Genomic DNA, 21,587 nt, shown 5'->3' on the forward strand with positions numbered 1-21,587 from the left:
CCCCAAAACACTCCCGTGCATGTAAACCTGGATTTACCACCTTTCCAAACTGAACTCCCTAATGAATTTTTTTTTTTAAAAAAAAAACAATGCTTTTAGAAGACATTTCATGCACTCTGACTAATAAACTCCACAAGAATATGGTGTCTTCATCCTTTCCCGATTTCCATTCCTTAGTCTACCCCTCAAGCTACAGCACTCAGTGGCCTCAGCTCCCACCATCGAGCTGGGACACCCAGCACCACATGCCCATCGTACCGTAAGGCATGGTGCCCAAAGAGCCAGCCACAACACGTGCCAGAGGAGATGACAAGGGGGCACATGCCTGCTCCTGTTCTGCATTTCCAAAAGCACCTGCTTATCCTCATCCACGGCCAACAGCAAGCACCAACATGGGCAAACATCAGTCCTCGGCCTCCCTTTCACACCCAAAAATCTACCAGTTCACAAGCTTCTTCATCTGGATATCTAGATTAATACTAAAGCCTTCCAACAACTGCATTTTCCATCTCCCTGGCCAGTTAAAACAAATATTTGCAAACTTCTGCTTTACAAGAACAAAACAATTGGCTTGGGGAAGCCCCAGAGGTCATTGGAAGAGAAGCTGTGAGCTGAGCTCAGAGACCAAAGGTGACCTCGTCCACAAGACTTTAAAAAAAGGCTTCAGGTGGCTTTGCAAATCAGCATCTCCCACGGAGACCCTCCATAGGCTCATAACAGCCCTCAGGACACAGGGTACTCAAGTTACTGAAAAGTTAACTTTTCCATATATTCGAAGTGTTTGCTTCATTATCAGAACTAAGGCTGAGAAAATAACTACAGAAGTTCAGTTTTGATTTCACAAATAACTCTGGAATGATGGCTGAGGGTTCACATAAGTACCTGCTGAACTAACATCAAACCCAGGCAAATTCAACAGAAAATTGCTAATTACAAAGAAGTAACTTAGAGAAACAGAATACCTCCCCTATGTTTCTTGCTTAAATACAACTAAATACCTGCAAATTTATGCAAAATAGCTCATTTACATACATTGACAATACTGACAGCTTCCTTGGAACAAAAAGATGCTGCTGATATTTTTTTTCCTCCGTTCCCAGAGGGGAAATAAAAATGCCTCCATCAAGCTGGCACAGAAGCACTCTGATGGCAGGCAGTGAATGACGGTGCTCGTGTCTGAACTCAAATCGAGCCTCAGCTGCCTCCTCGTTCTTCTCCCTTACCCAAACCCCCAGACCTCCAGCACCTTACAAGCACTGCGGGCATCTGGACAAGCCAGAGACACCCTGCAGCTCTTCCTCATTCTGTGCAAACTCCTGTATAGCATTTTTCCACATGTTCCTAGATGAAATCAGAGCATTAAGGTTATGACTTACAAGCTTAACCCCCTAGACCTCAGCACAAGATGAGCCAAAACTTAAATATTATTTTTTCCCTTAACTTCCACAGCCTTCTGGAGCAGTGCTGCTCAGAAAGGTGTCTGCAGAGAGTTTTCTACATGTACAAAAAAGCTCTTTGGCAGAAATAAAAGTAATAGCTTTGGCAGAGAAAAAAAAAAAAACCTGAATGGGCTCAGAGAACAGTTCCCATCTTGCCGATTCTTTTTCCTAGTGAAAAAAATGGCTCAGCTGCCAAAACTCAGCAGGATCAGGTCTAACCACAGAAATTTCAAAGCCACCCTGAGTCATCTACTATTCTTTCCTGGTAAGACTTAACACTGGGTGGGACACTTACATTAAAAAAAAAAAAAAAAAAAAAAAAAAAAAAAATCAATTTGCAGGAAACATCCATCATGGAAAAATACACTTCAGAACATCTCATGGGGACTACATAAATAGGCATTTAGAAAAAGAGGACTGAGAGCACAAGTAATTTCTTCACAAAAAGACTATGATGCACCGCCTGCTCCCCAAATATTTTCAGCAGCCCTTTAGCTGTGACAGAGAGAGGACAGCTGAGCTTCCTGGGAGACCCCAGCACCCATGGGTGCTTCTCACAGCACCCAAGAAAACACCAAGCAAGGCAGACATGCTCTTTATGAGGAAAAGTCAACTGCATCATGTAACTGCATCTGACTTGAACAAAAAGAGAAAAATGCAGGCCCAAAATATCCACTTGTTTTACGTTTTGTGTGTCTCACTCAACATTTGTTGAAAGAGAGAAAACTTATTTTTTAATTTAAAAAAAAAAAAAAAAAAAAAAGAGTGAGGTTGCCTTTAGCTGGGTAGTGGGGCAGAGTTATGAGGTACCACCATGGCCACAACACCCCAGGTTACTGAAAGTGTTGGAAATGTGCAACTAATTACTCTTGCTAGTTTGTTTTTACCCTGGGGACCCCTGGAGGCTACGAGCAGCGGATGGTGAGAGAAGCCAGCGCTGCGAGGCGCATCTGATGCGAGCGCGATGCAGCCAGCCCCGTACGCTCACGGGAGGAGGAGAACAAGAAATGAGGATTTCTGCTTAAAAAACAAACAAACAAACAAAAAAAATGTCTCCCAGAAGTCCAGGTGGGAAAACGGGTGAAGTTTCTGGGAAGTGGCTTGGTGATGCGTCGGTGCGGGCGGCACGGAGGGGCCCCAGGGCCCGGCCCCAGCGGGACCCCGATGGGAGAAGAGCGGAGAAGCTCCCGCACGGCACGACAACCAGAAACACCAACTGGCTGTGAATCACCCGCTTGGACAGAGGCCCTCAGAGCCAGCTCTGTGAGACACTCTCAGCCTGATACTGCCTTTTGTCTCTGCGGGCTGGAACGCTCATGCTGGAGAAGAGCTGTCTGTCTGTGCCCGGACCCCTTCCCAGCTGTGGGGAGGGAGCTGTGAACAGCCCCCAGAGCTGGGGAGCAGCACGGGGATCCCCCCCCCGCACCCACCGCCAGCTCCAAGGGAGCCCAGGAAAGCACCAGGCGTTTATCAACAGGTCTATCTTATTTCACCAAAAAGTTCTGACATGTGGGCTCCTTGTGCTGGCAGAAATAAAAATCCAAGATGGGAATCAGGCCCACTCACAGCTCGAGCTGAAAAATGCAATCAAGGAAATTACAATTCAATTCTTCCACCAACAGAGGTGTAAACCAGAAAAATAACTCCCAACTCAATGAATATTCTAAATATTCGCTGCTGCCAGTATAGCATAAACAGGCCTCCACACCCAAGGAAGAAGTCCTTCTGTTGAGTAAACCTGCAAAGAGCGATGAGGCTTTTCATCCTCAGCTCTGCACCTCCTCCCTCAGAGGCTTCCCAAACCCCACTCCAGATTGCCCAAGGTGGGCAATGGAGGGATGCTCTTACTCTTCCGCAAAATGTCCAGCTCATCACTATTCATATGACCTTTTTATTACAGCCTTTCTCTCTAGAGTCCGTTCCCTAGGGCAGAAGACCATTTCTTATTTTATTTATGCCTCCTCTGCCAGAAAAGAGAGGATAGAGGAGAGCGGGACAACGTTATTACCATAAGATAACTGATGCAAACTGGTTACTCTGCTCTCAAATCCTACTAGAGGTAAAGCACAATTTTATTTGGTGGAGCTCAGTATGGTCAGCACTGCAAACCCAGGGTACAAAGGGGAAGTTTTAAGGGAAAACAGTTGCACAAACACGATCAACTGAAGAACACAGAGGTGCAAATGCTGTGCCTGGCCAATGCCGGCTCGGCGCGGACCAGCAGACACGTGGCAGGGAGATGCTGCTGGGTTCATTCCCACCCAGCCCCACTCTTGGGCACATTTTCTTAACAACAAAGCAAGCACATTAGTCTGATAAGATTGCTATCTTGAGGTGATTACCTCGATATTAAAATCCTGCATCTCTTCCTGGCAACAAACCCTCACCACATGGTGCGTTGTCACCCGGCACGCCACGCTCGCTGCCGGAGCGGCAGCGGGTCCTGCTGGCTCCGTTCCCCTCCCTGACCCCTCTCTGTAGCAAGTTTTCCCTCACCAGTGTCTAAACAGACTCACACAAGCCAGAGCTCTCTTTAAATTGCAAGTTTTTATTATCAGAGGCAAAACTCACCTCCCTGCCGGGATGTGTGGCTTCCTCTCCTCTCCGGCAAGGAGGCAGCACATGCCAGGGGGATGCCTGACCCTGTCCCACGTCATTTTGGGGTCCCAACTCTCCAGCGTGGCAGCAGCAGCCACCAGACAGCTTCTCCCCCCCCCCCCCCCCACGCCAGCAGATGGGTGCCCAGGGGATGTGGCACCCCAGCACAGGCGAGCTGTCTGACAGACACGAGCCCCGTTCCCGCTTCGTTACATAACCCCCCAGGTTTTGGTGTTTATCTGCTTTAAGTATCTAGAAAGCACTAAATGCCACGGCAGCGCGTGGGCACGAGGAGCGAGGGATGCAGCGAGCGCTCAGGGCAGCGGCGACGGCACGCGATGCCGACCCCAGTGATTAGATGCCTCCCACTATTATCGCATGGAAACAGAGAAAACTCAGAGTCCTGAAGACAAAAATACATATATATATATATATATATATATGTAAAATTCACAATCCGCAATCCCTCCTGTTCGCTGCCCCCAAGCACAGGAGCCAGGGTAAGGGTACATGTCCCCTGCCCCAAGGACCATGGCTGCCTCCGGCCACCTTGTGCCAAGCAAGCTGGCGAGCAGCATAACAAATATTTTGTAAAGAAGAGCTGACAAACAGAGTTTTTTTTTTTTTTTCCCCCCAAATCCCTCCATCACCTTCTGCTTTCCAGGGCGTCTGCACATGTGGAGCTGGTATGTGCATCTGACTGATACTCAGGAATCCACAAAAGTGAGTGGCAGGGCAGGGACACCTTGCTAAGTATGTGTTAAAAAAATATTCTTATATGCATATAAAAACAAAAAAATTGCTCATATATACATATTGCCATCCTGCAGCTCAGCAGGGCCGAGCTCTGGCCTCACCTAGCCAGCTGCAAAGAAGCCAGGCTGCATGCCAGCTACTCACACATCCCACATCTCAAAGAGCACAGAAAAAGTGTGGCAAACACCACCTGAAAAAAAAACAAAAAACCCTTTTGGGGGGGGGGAGCTGGCCATGGTTTTATGAAGGAAAAGAAAAAACTTAACCGCAACTTCATTTCTCCTGGTCCTTGCAGGAGTGTTTCCAGAGTACAGGGTACAGCAAGTTAAAAAATACATCATCGATTGTGAGCCAGACAATAGGAGGAAACAGCATGAAATGTAAACGTTTGCTCTTGCACTCTTCTCTCCTCAGCCGGGTGCTTACTGACATCAGACACTCCAGCAACTCAACGCCCAGATCAAATTGATTCCTCAGCTCTATCACACTCAGATTCAGGGCCACTGTACAATGCTCACTCCCACTGAAACTTTTTTTTTTTTAATTATTATTGTTGTTTAAATGACTTGCTACAAAATAGCTGCTCCAATGTGAAACTAAGGAACATCCTGTTTGCAAAGGCAACAGGAGAAAGGTGCTTCTCATAACAGAGCATGATGGCTTGCTGCAGTACTCCTGGGCTTTGGTTATTTCCGAGACTGAATTCCTCCTTTGGTATGTTCATTAGGTAGAGAGGATAAATCTAGAAGCTTGTATGAACATTAATAACTGATACCTTCTTTATGACTTCAAGGGAATAAAATTCGCAGCAACACTGGCAGCTAAGTGCGTTCCCCAGACATTTCTCTCCCTGAAGATTTGATAACTTGCTTTAAATGAATTACCAGAGAAGGAATAACTGTAAAAACCCAAGTTTAGTTCACAACCAACAGTCAGAGGAGACACAACGGCACTTCTTTGCATGGTTTACCGAGGAAGAGATTTCTCAAATCAGTGCTAGGGAGCAGACCCACTGTGAAACACGGGATCTTTCCTTTACTGCAGACACACCTGCAGTCTAAAGAGCACTTCATAAATTACAGGGGATAACAACGTTCAGCTGACACAAGCCTTTACACTTTGCTACTATTAAGAAAAGCAGTAAAAATTTCAAGGTGAGGCATGGGATTTCAGCCTGCTTCATGAAATAATTATTTCACCAGCAACAGTCACCTACTTAGCACTTATAATTTAATTTATATACTTGAAGAAGTACCTTCAGCAGTTTAAAGAAGCTGCAATTCTGATCCCAGCAAACTCTTCCTCAGCTGCAAGAGCTCAGGAGACACCTGCCAGGAACAGCATTATTTGTGGCAGGAGTTCAAGCCTCTCAAAATGAAAAAAAGCATCACGGCCCCTGGGAGAAATCACTTCGTCTTTTCCAGTAAGTCCAGAGCCTCAGCACTAATTTTCAGTAATTCTGAAGAGGAGGATGTTATGTATCTGGACAAAATGAAACGTGCAAATGGGTATTAAAGTAAGACCCTTCAATCTTCTCAAAGTAGGAAAGTTAAATCTTAGCACAAAAAAAAGAAAAAAAAAAAAAAGTACCTTTCAATAAACTTTAATTTAATCAGCTGAACCACAGCCTCCAGGAATCTCTGTAAATTTTAACAGGGATTTTTCAGAGGGATCTGGGTTTTTCCCCAACCTTTTTTTATAAACCTTGACCCTCTCCCCCAGGAAGCTCTGACCAAGCCGGGGGCTGGACCCCTCACTGCTGGGGAGGGCTGAGCCCCCCCAACTCAGCCCCACGACGCCAGGCGATGGGGACACCGTGGCAGCGCACGCACCGCAGGTCTCCCAGATTCTGCACCCCCAGCCCTGGGGAATACCAGACAGGCTTTCCCACCACTAAAAAAAGCCCTGATTTTATAGGTTTGGTGGTATCTCACAGCAGAAGGATGGGAGGAAGGGCTCCTTGCGAGCGCAGGTCAGTTGCACAAGGGGGGCTGGTGGCCGCTACCCCACCTCAGCGCTCAGCACCCGTCCCCTGAGCAGGGATCAGGGATCCCAGAACACGTGGGCAGCACTCAACACCACCCGGTAACACTTCCCCTGAAGGAAGGGGCTTTCTGCAGATTCACAGAAAATACAGTGCAGACCAATGACAAGATGAAAAGGAAGGGTAGCCCCAGAGCTTAAATTCAGAGCAACCCAACTTCTGGCAAAGCTGGGCAGGATTTGGCCATGAGATCCAAGCCACAGAGCTCACACTCCTGTGAGCATCATGAGAAGAGGCGGTCAGGAATTAAGTTCCCTGGTTACCTGCAAGCCTCTGGCGTGAGCTCATGCTATCAAATGCCAGAGATTGCACGGGAAGGAAAACATGAATTCTTGAGCGATTAAAGACACTCGAGACAGAGTTCCCACCCCCCCCCCCGAGCTGCAAACACAGCCAGCTACGAAACACAATGCCGTACAAAAACAGAGAGCATTTGTCCCAGCAGCCATGGACGCTCCAGCCTCGCCGTGACATCCCATCACTCACCATCTCCAACCGAACCTCCAACTAACAGAGCTTCATCCACCCAATCAAACTACCCGTGTTTGTTCCCCAAACAGCCACGTAACTCTGACGGCTTCAGAGGCATCGTGCAGATTTACTTAAAGGAGGGATCTGGAGCCCACGCAGACCTGGACACATAATACGTATTGTCCTGCTGGGTACAGAGAGCCCGCAACAGCCCTGACCGCGCACGCAAGACGCTCCCGAAGTCAACGAAACTGTGCCGGCATGAATCATTGCCCAGGCCACATCGGAGCTATTTCAGAGCTGAAGATTTCCAAAAATCTGCCTCTGATACCCAGAAAGAGCATAGTGTCAAATACAGAAAAACAGCAACAGGCAGCGAAGGGTTTCATTGCAAGAAATGGAGCCAGAAGGCTGCCAGGATGTTGGGAAACTCTCCGGTTTATCCCATGTCCCGAAACGGTGGCTGCTATAAGGGACAGGGCAGAGACACCCCTTCTGGAGCCACAGCAGCCAAATACACCTCAGCCACAATAAAGTTCACAGCAAATACAAAGCCGCCGTCCCCCCGTGTCCTGCTCGAGCTCCCACGGCTGCCTCCAGCCTGGCGCTGGGCTCACCAGCCCCGCTGATCCAAACCCACCCCTTGCAAAGCTTGAAAAAAAAAAAAAAAAAAATCATCCCAAACCCACCCATTACAAAGCAAGAAAAAAAAAAAAAATTCATCCCGAACCCACCCATGCAAAGCTTGAAATAAAAATAATCATCCCAAACCCACCCATTGCAAAGCTTGAAATAAAAATAAAGAAATCACCCCAAACCCACCCATTGCAAAGCTTGAAATAAAAATAAAGAAATCACCCCAAACCCACCCATTGCAAAGCTTGAAAAAAAATAAAGAAATCATCCCAAGTATGTCCTGCGGAGCCAATAAACACCTCCCAGCGGCAAAGTTCGCTGCCCAGCCCCGCCGAAGAGCCGGAGCAGTGAATTCACTTAGAAAATAAACGCCCTGCGCTTAACCAACCGCCTATTTTCTCCCCCAAAAGTATCCCAAAGCGCCTACCCCCTCCCCAAGCCGCCCGGGGAGCGCAGCCCCCCCCCCGAGGGGAACCGAGCCGCTCCGTCCCCCAAAACTCCGGCGCTTTTTCCCCACCAACCTCCTGCCCCGGTGGCAAGGGCAGCTCCATGGCGCGGTCAGGGCCAGCCCGGGGGCCCCGCTGCCCCCCCCGCAGCCCGGCCCCAGCATCCAGCCGGGCTCCCCAAAGGCAAAACGAAGGGCGACCCAACGCCCCCCCCCCCGGCGCTCCAGCCTATGAGCACTGGCTAATTAAGGGGAAACCACTCCCCGCCAGTTAAGGAGAAGATTGGGATACTGGCAGGAAGGGTGGAGGGAAAGGGCGGGGTGGTTTAATTGGTTCTGCCCCTTTTTTTTTTTTTTTTTTTTATGGTGGGCGCTCATTAGAGGGGGAGGAAACAAAAAAAAAATATCAAGACATTATTTGTTAAGGGTGAGGAACAAGTCTTCTTTTTTATTGCAACTTCACAGCCCAGCGAGTATAAGGGCTCAAAGTGATTTGCTCTGCTCTCGTGCAAACGCAGCTTTCTCAGAGAACACATTTTTTCCCCTTTTGTACTCTTCTTGCAGAAGCCCAATTGCTTCAACAGGGAGAAATCAGTTTTCCCCTACTGCCGCCAAGAAATTACATTTGGTGAGGGGAACAAATGAAAAAGTCAGTGCAAGTTAACAATGACTTAAGTACACATGCAATGTTATTTTTAGCAGAAGACAACCTAATAATTATGGTCACATATTGTTTGTATCTGAGCAGTACTTGTCTGCATATGCTGCATTTTTCATGTTACTTCCCATACGCCCTTTTTAATATGCAAAGAAGCAGATTTTTTAGCAAGAGAGAGAAAATTTGGGGGATTATAGAAGCATTGATCTGACAAGTGGAAAAGCAAAAATGCTCCATACGTTAAAGAGCTATAACAGTCTTGCATACTGCCGTGCTGGTAAAATGCCTGAAACCTGTCTGCAGTACTACAGCTTCCACCACCCTGCAGCTGTGCAGGGGACATCTTGGTGACTTTTTCCAGGGAATTCAGTGTTCCTGCTTCTGTCTCGACTGCAAGATTTCAATATGGCTGTTACGATAGCTTTCTTCCTTAAAGGATTTTTTTTTTTTAATTTTTTTTTTTTTTAGCAGTGAGGAACTGAATTATGGTCCTCAAATCTACAAATAACCCAACTTTTGTCACTGCTAATGCAGTGACGGGCTCTACTCCTGCTGTGGCACTGCAATATTGAAGCATCTCCACGTTCTCCACCAGTTATGGTGCTTCGGTTATAGGCACACCTGCTGCACATTGCCTTAGCTCATTTACACTGGGTTTACTATGACTTGGCTTACCAATGGCTTAAAACAGCGTGAGTGATGTGCTTCATGTTTAAAGTCTAACTGAGAAATCTAAGGTGGGTTCCCGATTGCATTGCAACACAGCTTCCATCAACTCACGCCGCTGAGCTCAAACACTGCCACACTCAGTGTCTACGGAGAGCTGTGAGTCAGGGTGGCTCACCAGTGCTGCTGTACTGAGCAAGGAAAAAGAGAGCATAGACATTTCTAACAGTGTCATGAGAGAACAAAGCAACGGAGAGAAGCAGGGTGGAGCTCTGCAGGAAAGAACAGGGGCAATGAAAAATATGGGAAGTCCCCCTCTATCACTGGCAACACCCTTCAACCTCAAAGAGCTGGAGAAACCATGCTCGAGAGGGACACGTCACCCACCACTGCAGAGAGGTTTCATGCTAATGCCAACATAGGGGGTGGGAACTGGTGGGGAGATGGCACATGGAATTGGTGGAGAGATGGCGTGGGGAATTGGTGGAGAGATGGCACAGGGAATCAGAAGGGAGATGGCACAGGGAATCAGAAGGGAGATGGCACAGGGAATCAGAAGGGAGATGGCACAGGGAATCAGAAAGGAGATGGCACAGGATGCATCCGTCTGGCACCTGCCTGCCCGGGATGCCCCGTCTCTGCCATCCTCTCCAGCCTCACCTCTGCTAACTCCACAGCTTCCTCGGGCAGGAGGCCAGTGGGCTGCAGGAGACCTCCACCATCTCCCATCTCTGCCCACCTCTCCACGTGTGTTGGTACAGAGAGGGGACCTCTCAGACACAGAGAGGAGCGGCTGTCTCCGCAGACATCACCCACCCATCACCTGTGCAACTGCCTGGCTGAATTCTTCACACGCCCATAAACCTTAGCTCAGTTAATGCATATTTAATTTCTCTGCTGCTAGGTTTATTTTGGCAACCACTGTGAGCAGGGCTAGACCAGCAACAGAAGAGAGCAGACACTCTTGATGAGCATTTTGGCCTCTACATAGCACAGTTCCCCTCTCCTGAGTGCCACAACAGAGCAGGTTCTCCACCCACAGTTTTCATCTCTCCCAGGAGAAATCCTGTTGTGCTTGTGCCCATTACTGATTAGCTACACTTCCCATAACCTTCCCCGTCCCAGAGGCAATTCCTAAAGTGGATACCTGGCATATACCTGCAAAAATATCTTGAGCTCTGAAGAAACACAATATTGTCTGTCAGACCACATCCCCAATCTCGGTTGCCAGCTGGCATCACAAACACGGGGAGAGGAATGGAGGGACAGTGGTTACTAGACACTAGGAAAATGCCAAACTATGACCTCAGAGCAGGCAGGAGCGAGCGTCTGACAGCACAAAGAAGCCATCAACTTCTCCAAGCCTTTCAAACCATGTTCTTGGGCCCAGAAAAGCAGTTTCTCCTTTCACTCTATGTCAAAAAAAACAGTTTTGCCCAAGGGCTGGAGCGCAGGAGGGCCCTGGGCAGTTTCAGTGGGCCCATGGCAAGGATCTGTCTGACGTGTTGAACAAAGATGCGTCCTAAATACAGGGGTTTACTTAGAGAGTTTTTTCTCACCAGGTTGCTTTTCCCTTGCTAAATGAGCACAGCTACACTACGACAAGCTCCAGCGCTGTGTTATCTACAGCATTACAACTAACAGGCTGTTCCCCAGCCCCGTGCTGCTGAACTGCTGCCCTTCGGCTGACACCAGTCACAGCAACCGACACATTCCTGGTTAGGCAAAGCATCAAAGGTGGCAAAACCAAACAAACAAACCACCAATTGCTTGAGTTGAGCCCTCTTCTGCCTGCCCTTCATGCCTGCAGACAACCTGCAGGACCTTTTCCCTCCTTGTATTTCCCCTTTAGCTGCACAGATGCTCCCTGGCCCCGAGCACTGGTGACGATGGTGCCTCTGCAAAGCCATGGGGGACAGAGGGGAAAAACTGGGAGGTAGTTCAGGACCATTTGGGAAGGATCTTGCAGAGCTGCAGGGGAGGAAGGAACAGTCTGGCAGTGAGATGAGGGCTGGCTCTGGCATCGCACGAGGCTTGCAGGCTCCGAGATGGGACATCACGGTGCCTCCTGCTCCTGCACCCTGTCCACAACCTCTGCTAAAGCCATGCTGCCTGTAGAGCAAAGGGTCTGCGAGTGGTGGTGGATCTACTGCTCCTCTGCCAGCTTTTCAAACGGCCATTCACTTGCCCTGTGACACACTGACTCTGCAGATTTTTAGGACAGCAGGGTTGGTGCACCCTGTATACCCGAGTGTCCCCTCACTGGGAACTGCAAATGTGTTTTGCTGTAGCCATTTCAGAGCAGTGCGATGAGAAAGGGCCTGAACACGCTCCCACGAGGTGCACAGAGGGATGGGGCTCAGCCCTGGCTGCCAAGACCACCACAACTCCCACAGCGGGCAGTGGGGCCCTGGGGATGTGTGTATCAGACACCCCAGGAAAACCCCTGCCACCAGTGGGGCACCAGACACCCCAGGAAAACCCCTGCCACCAGTGGGGCAGCCACCGGTGATGCTGCCAGGAGCCCACCCAACATGGGCCAACTGGCATTAAGCCACATACAGGCACAAAAAAAAGTGATTTTTATTGTTTTGTCCCATAAGACCAGTATTCCAAAAGGAAAAGGTGGGGAGGTGTGTGCGTTTGTGGAAATGACATTGTTAAATACATTTTTTCCCCCGCCCCCTTCAAGGACTGCGATTGTCTTCCTAATTCTGGAGGAAGAGGCAGGGCAGGAACTTTTGCTGAAAGGCACATAAACATGACGGCCTGACTTGGCCACGGTGCCTCCTGGGATTTGTAGTCATATCTTCTCCCACCCAACTTGCTTTTTCTGGAGCAGCTCCGTAGCCCAGAAATGCTCCCCATGACAGCAGCCCCATCCCAGACCTCCCCGCCTGCATGGCCAGGGGCCAGCGGGACCCCTGGACTTTAGTTGCTACGAGACAGCCCGGGGGCTGCTCAGGATCCAAACCTTATCAGGTTTGGCCAGAATATTTCAGTTTTTGTTCACACCCTCCCCCTCTCACATAATTCCCATGGAAACAAAAACAAAGCTCTTGCTGTTTGGGTTTGGTTGGGGTTTTTTTTCCTTCTCTCGAAGCAGGGGGGTGAATGAAATTGGTAAATGAAAAGATAAAATATATATATATATATATATGCATGGAATAAAACATGAGATACCACTTCTAGCTTGATCTACCCTGCAGCAGTGCATCTCTGATCTGTGTCACCCCTTAAGAGCCTCAAGGGACAGAAAGGAGCCTCAGAGCTAAAAGCATACATTATTTCTTGTATTGCAAACTTGCTTTTGGGCAGGAAAAACCCGAAACCTGAGCCCTCGCACCCGCTTCCTCCCCGGCACATCATTCTGCAGATACCTGGATGCCATCGTGTGGCAGCCGCCCCATGCAGCCTGCAGCAGCTGAGGGGCAGGGCTGCAGGGCAAGGCTTTAAGGGAAAAAAGGGGGAAAAAGACATATAAAAGAGTTTTTTTGCAGCAATTCACAAAGCTTAAAAGGAATGCCAGGCACGTCAGTATATGAAGCACAGTATCTGGAGGAAGGAGAGGGTGCAAACCGTCTCCTTATGGTGTTAAGCTAAGAAACACACTGTCTTTCTATTTAAAGCCCTACAGTAAGATGAATGCCAGGTTTGAGTGAGCTCAAGAAGTCCATCTGAAAACAATTTACATGCTCCTCTCTACCACAGGATCTGGGCACCTGACAGCTTTTAACCCCTCGCCATCCCCATGCAGCAGGATACGACCCACCTTTACGTGTTGGAGAACTGAAGCCCAGGTCTGGAAAGGTGTTTAGTTAACCACACAGACCAGTGAGACCAGCTTTGGGATGGGGCCACCGGCCCACGGGGAGCTCAGGGCTGCTGCCCCCCTCCCCTCTCCCTCCGCGTGGGAACTGACGCTGGGTGCAACCCTAGCTGTGCCAAAGACAAGGGGTTTGCTACCAACAAGGGGTACCCAGGCATGTCCTGCATGCCAAGCCACCCTGGCAAGGCCAAACCTTCCTTCCTCCCCTACTAGCACCCCCAAATTGTCTCCTGCAAGGTGGGAGGAAGAAGAAAGCGATACGCAACCCAGGGCGAGGGTTTGGGGTATGCCTTGTTTTTCCCTTGTCTACCTCAGCAGCAACGTTTCTAATGTATTTTAACATGTATTTCATTAAATGGTGAATTACACATTTTATCATTTGTCCATAACAGGTTGTCAAGCCAGTATGTTATTATTAGCAACAGGAAAGGAACTAACTGAAATATTCCTAAAGTATGTAACGAGCACTTGAGTAAGAGTTAAGTAATGAGTGCTTCTTTAGCGAGGAATCCAAGATACGCTCCACCCATTTTGTTAACAGACAAAGGCTTATATAAGCTGGATGTTACATAAAATCCTAAAATAGGGAGCCGGAGAACTCCCCCACCTTTGGATGATAGTGTGGCTGCAGCCCACTCATACCTGAGCTGCCAGTGAGCTAGCTCGGAGCTAACAGGCAGCCGAGGGCCAGGCCTGGCCAAAGCACCAGCACACGGACGTGCCCTGCGTGTCCTCACACTCGCCCTGAGCACAGCTGGGGCTACGAGTCTGGATTTGCCCTCACACTTCTCCAGAAACAGCCCGTACGGTAACACGCTCCAAGGAGCTTTATCATCATCACTGTGATGATCAGAGGCTGTGCATCCGCTCCTGTGCTCTCTCACGTGCCAGGCTGGGCTAAGCACCGTCTGATCCCAGGGTGCCATCCCAAGGGAATTGTAACTGATGCTGAGGAAGGAGTACGCAAATGGGACGTGGCCATGGGGAAACTTCTCCAGGACTCTCCCTGCCTCCAGGAATTTCCAAGCAAGGGACTTTCTAAGCCAGAAGCGCTGTCTGCAATTTCATAGTGCCTCGCAGCTATTTCTTTCAATGAATTGTCCAGTCACGTTCTGATTTCACATGAACTTTCAACTTCCACAATATCATGCAACAAAAAACACCACAGTTTACCATAATTTCTCTGCAGAGAAAAGGGAATCCATGTCTTGCAAGGTCAACCACTATAGCTAAAGAAAAGAAGGCTGGCAGGGGCTGCAACCTCTTCATCAGGTCTTGTATGGCTGAAAGGCTGTCTGTCTCAAGACAAATCGTCTGCCTCAGCAAAGAAATACTTTTCCTCCCTAGACACCTTGCATCCCACCTTAAAATATACTATTTAAAATACACCCAGACAATAGATTCAGCCCACACCAATGGTTACTTCCTAGACATGAGGTCAAAAAGAGTCTCAGAAAAGAGGAATTGCGATTCTCTTCACAACCCAGACACCCAATCTGCCTTCTAATTCAGGTCTCAGATGCAGTTTCATGAGAAGTCAGGGATACTTATCTGGTCGGGGGAAAAAAAGGAGGAGAAAGATCTTCAGACATGGGATTGTTAGCCAGGCAGAGCAAAACGTATCAGGAGTTACTCTCTGGACTACAAAGGTGCTATTCATCACAGTAATCAGTTTGCTCTGCGGTACTTGCAGAAACATGCCAAGGCTGTTATGTGATTCTGACTGACTGACTTAGCGTTTGTGATTTGCCTAACCTTTGCTCTAAATAAATGGGAGCTGCATGGAGGGAATTTTGATGCAACTCCCCTGTTTCTAGAGCATCCTCCCTGGCTGCATCCCACAGGCTTTCCTGGGGTTTGTTTTAAGGGAGAGACAGACAGAAGGCAGGCAGGAGGAGAAAATTAAGAAATTAAATGCAAGCCGTCTGGCCTACAAAAAAAAAAAAAAAAAAAAAAAAGGAAAAAAAAAAAAGAGGACAAGAAAAAGAAATCAGAATAGCCTGACTTTGGTTTCTATCATATTATTTATCTTCAGAATTAAATCCAGATGACATAGATAAGACAGTGGTGACCCCTAGTGCCCTCTCCAGCTGCAGCTTCCACTGTTATTCCCTGTATTGATATTTGAGCATAGACAGAGGGAAGCAGCAGCACCTTTCAGATCTGTTCTTCATTCACAAAGCCTCACTCTCTCTCCCCTTTCAGAAACAGGATCTAATTTCCTCTCACTACTCAAACTCTATCATTGCAAGGCATTCGCTGCAGCACCCCTTTGTCACTATCATCTGGGAACAAAATTAAACAAATTTACTTGTGTAAGAACTTATTATATTCCATTGGCTCTTTATCATAGTACATTTAAATTTATTATGCTTACAGAAAAGAAAGAAGAGCCTATTTTGCTAACTCCAAGCTTGTCAATAGCTAAGACCAGCCATTCAAACTCCTGAGAAGAGACCTTTGTCTTGTATAAAGTCTATTTTGCAGTCCCAAGCTGCTGAAAGGACCGAGTCCTTCCTGTGACAGCCATCGGTATACACCTTTTTATTTCACTTTTTTTTTTCCTAGCAATGTTAAAACTCTCTGTTCCTGTGACTCAAACCACACCAGACGTACCCGGCTCGCTGAGCTGTGGGATGCTCGCTGGGAGCTTTTCCTGCTGTTAGCGTGGGGGAGCAACGCCTCATTCAGAAAAATCTTAAGACACCTCCTTGCAGATTACTTTGGGATGCAGGATTTCCCTCGAGGAAACAAACGATCTTCGCATAAGCCTGAAAGAGCTTTAGCTTCCTGATAACAGAGGGCATTGGGCATCTCCCCTCTTGCACAGGCTTCCTGCCCTGCTGGGGTAGGGGTCCGTGCCCCACCACCGCCCCGGGTGCGTGGTACCACCCTATGCCCCACTCTGGGCAACAGCATTGTGCTTTTTTTTTTTTTTTTTTTTTTTTCCCCCCATCATTTGGCATCTCAGAATTTCACATATTTAATAGGATCTTGTCACTCTCTCCTCAGCCAAAGCAACCACCCGCTGACAGTCCCTACAGCAGCTTTTCTATCCTCAAGAGAGCAGCAGACGCCCCTGCGCAGCCTTGGGCCTGCCACAACTTTGTCTAATGCCTCTTCAGCTCCCTATTTCTTCCCTGCCCCTCTCAGACAGGCGCCAGCATCGGTGACCATCACCCCAGCACCCCTCGTGCCGCATCTCGCTGGCCGCACTGAGGCCCCTCCACAGCGCCCGGGTCCCCAGAGCTGCCACTCAGTCGCCCCCCTCGCACCTCAAGCCCTGAGAACGGTTTAGCACTTCCCAAACCCAAAGTCACTCCCCAGCTCAGCATCAGGGAGCCCTTCCCAGGGCTGCCTTTACACCCCCAAGCTCTGCGAGGAGCACAGCCTGGCTCTCGCACCCCACACGCAGCCCCAGCTTGCTCCCTCAGCCTTGCTTCCCCCAACCCCCCCAGATACTCACGGTGCCCCCCCCCAGCTCACGGAGCCCTCGCCACGCACCCACCACCTCCTTCCCCTTTTGCCACCCACTCGTTTCTTCACCAGAAACAACTTCCAGGTCTTCCTCCCCAACATCTTCTCGCTTTCGCACAGATCCACCGCTCACTCGTCCCCCCGGCTTGTTGCCCTAAATCCTCTCCACCCCCCAACCAGGAAAGCCCCCCCACCCTTCTCCCGCCCCCCAAGCCCTTTGCTGGCACTTACCCCCGTGACTCAGCCCAGCCCAGGATGGATCAGCCGGAGGTGAGGCGGGTTGATGCCTCTCCAAGCGTTTTACTCATTGCAGGGCTAGGCGGGCATGCTGTAACTAAAGCGACTGCATTTTTTCCAATGGTATTACAAGTTCTTTATCTGTTCTGGACATAATATTGTTCTCCTTCCGTGTCTATTCTCTGAATAATTTTTTCCTCTTTTATATGTCTAGGCGCACATGTCCACTTGTTTAAATTAAAAGCAACAGTTTCTGGATTGAAGTTCCTCCTAATGTTTTATTTTTAAAGTAGGCTTCAAGGGGAGGCGGATAGGAAGTGTTCGAGTCATTGCATAATTTTAAGTTGGTTTTGACTGGTATAAATCTTACTTTCTTTTATTGTAGAGTGCTGAGATATCTTGTGCTACCCAGCATACCACCAACTCTGCATTGCTCCCGTGTCTCTGGATCCAGCACTGATCCAACCATCCCACTTTATTTTTTTTCCCCTCTGTTTTAATTAGGTATATGCAAAAATCTCATCCTCTGAGCCACTGTTTATTTCTTTCACCATGTTCCATACTGTTTCTCCCGAGTTTCTTTTCCTTTTTAGCATTACTAAACACCATTTTCTCTTTATTTCTGTTGTGACGGCATGTGATCCCATACGGAGAGGACACTACAAAATCTCCCTCTATAGCACACCTATCTTACCTTTCTATAGGTGCATTTTTCAAAAATAGTGTATTTTTCTCTGTACTCTCATTTTTGTATTTTGCTTGGTGCTATCTCTGTGTATTCCAGTTATGGTCTGCATCTAAAACAATTCTGCCAGGCTTACATATGCCTATAGCTACTGGCAGTATTAGTTCTGAGTATTTTCATTTAAACTCTGGCTTCATTCACTCACACCATTAAAATGCTCAAAACTAGCACATCAATATAATTTTTGATTATCACATGAATCAGCTTTTTTGCATGCTTTTGCAAAATTCTACCTTTCTGGTTCCTCATATCCTTGTTTATACTATTGGAAAGTTACTCTTGTGAAGTAAAGATGCTTTCTTGGATGTCACCTGAACGTTTGAATCTGAACCAGGCAAAGCTGGATTTGACACAAATCCAGCCAGTGAAATTGTTCATCATTAGGTGAAGCAGAATTATCATAATTAAAAATAACTTTATTAACGACTGGAGATTTTTTTACTTCCAAAGGCTACACTTGTTCAAGGAAACTATAAATCCTGTGGCTTGCCTGACACTGCAGGTCAGATGAGATGATCAGAATAATTTATTCTAGCAATGCTACTTAAAAACTTACAAATATCCGGGCAAACTAGTAGAGAGATGAATAGTCAGACAAGATAAGGAAGTTGCTGCTTCTGATCTTAAATGCTCTGAATTCGCTTACAGTCCTGCTGAGACACCCACTTCCCCCACAGCAACTAGTAATGCTTTTACTTCTTTTCCTTTTTACCTGACCTCTGTTATAGCTTTCAAAATCTTCCTGTTCAAAACTTTGTTAGAAAACTGGCCTAATACATCTTATACCACTTCACCTCCATCTTCCTGACAACGGAGAGCCAGTGTTTTGCCACAATCATTGTTATATTAGTGTCTCCCTGGTTTCTGACTTGTGTGAATCAGAAAATGAGTTGCTCAGAGGAGTTTGCTCAGTGCTCTGGAGAAGAGGGAAAGGTGCCGGGCTGGAGGCAGCTCTCAGACTTTGCTCCTTAACATGATCAGCAGCAAGTGCTTCCCCTGGAGTCCCTGGGCTGGGGTCAGGCAGCTTAACAGCCAGGCTGGCTCCGTCCCCTCCTGCCACCACCCCGGTTCCCGTGCAATGCTGGCTGGAGGAAAGAGGATTTTTATATCATGGCCCGTTGGATGGATCCCAAAAGGAAAAAAAAAAAAAATAGGGTTGAAAGCATCATGGTAGTTTCAAGACACCATGAGCTGGAAAACCCCACAGGCTCTGCAGGGGAGGCAAGAGGAGCAGCAGCCAGCCCAGCCGAATGCAGGGGGCTGAGGTGACCTGCAAATCCCCCAAAGAAGGACCAGACCCCCCACGGCACCGTGCAGCAAAAGCGTGCAAACACGCAGAAGGAAAACGCGGGCAGGAGCAGATGCCACTCCCAACAGAAGGCACACACAAAAAAGTTTTATTGTTCCTTCAGGAAATCCATACAGAAGCATAAAGCTAGACTTAGAAAAGTTATTTTACTCTTTGACAAGCACACAGGCAAAAAAAGCAATAAGAAATGCTTGTGCGCTGCCTTTCCAGAGTTTAGATCAAACTCAAAGCTGCCATCAGCCCCAGTTCCCCAGCACTCTGCTCCCAGTTTGCTCAAGCCCTCCACTAAAACAAGTAGCATAATTCTCTATTCCTCTTTTTTTTTTTTTTTTTTTTCAGACTCCCAGCCATTTTGCACAGTCCAAGTAAAACATGTAAAACCAGGCTTTGCCATAGGATGAAAACTGGAAAAGGAAGAACAAGTTGGAAAAAAAACCCAAACTAGTAAAGAAACACAAAACTCCAGCAGAATCCATGCAATTATTTCTATTCATACTCACCAACACGAGATGCACAAACCTCAGAAGAACACTGCTTGGGGTATATCCTCACTTTCCTTTAATTCTGTCCATAAATCTGGGAGTACCAGGGTATTATAAACCACAGCGTGCTCGGCAGACAAAGATACCCAAGCGTACAATACAGGATGAGTCGCCTTCACATGGAAGTCTTTTCAAAGGAAATAACTGGACACAAGTGTTTATCTGAGGCTCAGGATCAACGTGCTGAGCAGCACGATATATTTACCTAAATGTACTGCAACGCCCTTTTGCCTGGCTAATCCATCAGGTCCTCTTTCAACAGAGGAAAGCATTAAAAAAAAAAGCATTGAAATTTTTTGCATTTCATCCAGTTTTGCACTTTCTCAGCTGGCAATCGGTGTCCCATTATAGATTTCTGAAAATTAGTAGCAAATATATAAAGAACACTAACAAACAGAACAACCATGCAGCCTTCTAGGTGTCAGTCATTATTAAACCTTCAAATGGATGTGGCTGCAAAGTGCCAGATTACCCTGTTTTACCCTCTGTCACACTTACTGAGGGAACGTAAACCTAAACCAGAACCGGTTCTTCAGCAATTTAATTATAAGTATCACGCAGAACAGCCTGTAACACACACCCAGAGATGGGCTGCTTAGTTTTAACTTCCTTTATTTTTTAACTTCCTTTGGTTTGTAACTTTCTGCCAGTCCCTAATGGATACCCGGATAGCCAGTTAGATCAGCTGGAGGAAGGTCACTGCTGGGAGTTTTCTGGCTCTCTCACATGTAGATGAACAACATGAGTGCAAAGTGTTTAGTTGTCATTTGCTCCATAGCTATAGCCCCCATTTCCAGCTGAGGACACGGGAGGTTTCTGTGCTCATACAAGAAGGGCCGGCATTTATTTGGGTCACAGCATCATTCCTGGCATCTCTCCACGTAGATCCATATGCAAATGATCAACATTTACTTGGAATTTGCATTAATGTTGAATTGAAAAGCTGCTTCAGAAAACACCTCTTTCCAAATCTTTGGGTTCTCCCTGTAACCAAACATCTCCAGGCTGGTTTACGTGAGCGAAGGTTGCAGCGGGCGTGTTTCAGAGCTGCATGTCTGTATTTAGTATTGACTTAAGTAACTGAGGGCTGCCGTGAGCAAACTGCCCATCCCAGAGCCAAACATCCTTATCTCCTGGCATTGCCATTCCTTCTGCATTTAAAGCAAAACCACGCTTTGGAGTCAGGAATAGAGTTAAGCCAATGAAGGAGAGCACAATTGCACATCGCCTTCTACTGCTGTTAGTAGAATTCCCCAAATTAAACCTTTTTGAGAACATGTACCCTGCCGAGCCAGCCCCGGAAAACACCCACTCCAGCCAACTGGCACTTACCTGGGTCTGAACTAAATTCACTGCCAAGTTCCCAGAAATGGTGTGACATGCCGTGCTTGGGCATTAATCCGTGGGACACAGCCAGCGGTGTGAAATCCCAGCACCACACCGCGGATGCAGCTATTTCTGGAGCCCTTCTGGAGCCGGCAGAGAGGACCAGAGTGCCTCTGCTCTGGGAGACAGTTGACCCACAAGATGGATGAAGTTAAGAGATAAGCTGGTGAAGATATGCCAGCAGCAGCGCGGGATTGCCCATCGCCACTCTGGCGCTGAAGGCGCTTCCTCTTTCTGATGTCACTTTAGTGTTACACTGAAAGACCAGAAAGCAAAAGCAAGCAGCTTGTGGCCTTTTCTTTCTTCTTTTTTTTTTTTTTTTTTTTTTTTTTTTTTCAATAACTAGTTC

General features: G+C 47.7%; 1 protein-coding gene across 5 annotated transcripts in view; it reads right to left on the reverse strand.

Moving 5' to 3' along the window:
• The window catches only part of PLD1 (phospholipase D1), an 80,255-nt gene extending 58,992 nt beyond the window's left edge, over positions 1-21,263 (reverse strand). For 2 of the 5 annotated variants that reach the window (XM_032981952.2, XM_032981924.2), the window contains exon 1: positions 21,185-21,263. In XM_032981952.2, the coding sequence (XP_032837843.1) occupies positions 21,185-21,248 (64 nt within the window). In that variant the 5' untranslated portion in view covers positions 21,249-21,263. Of the gene's footprint in view, positions 1-8,465; positions 8,621-19,810; positions 20,121-21,184 lie in introns of those variants that run through there. The other 3 variants (XM_032981946.2, XM_032981940.2, XM_042796025.1) reach the window with 3 other exon arrangements.
• Between the last annotated feature and the right edge of the window lie 324 nt (positions 21,264-21,587).

Source organism: Tyto alba, unplaced genomic scaffold (genome assembly GCF_018691265.1).
Source record: "Tyto alba isolate M040663 unplaced genomic scaffold, T.alba_DEE_v4.0 Super-Scaffold_10, whole genome shotgun sequence".
NCBI classification, from domain to species: domain Eukaryota; kingdom Metazoa; phylum Chordata; class Aves; order Strigiformes; family Tytonidae; genus Tyto; species Tyto alba.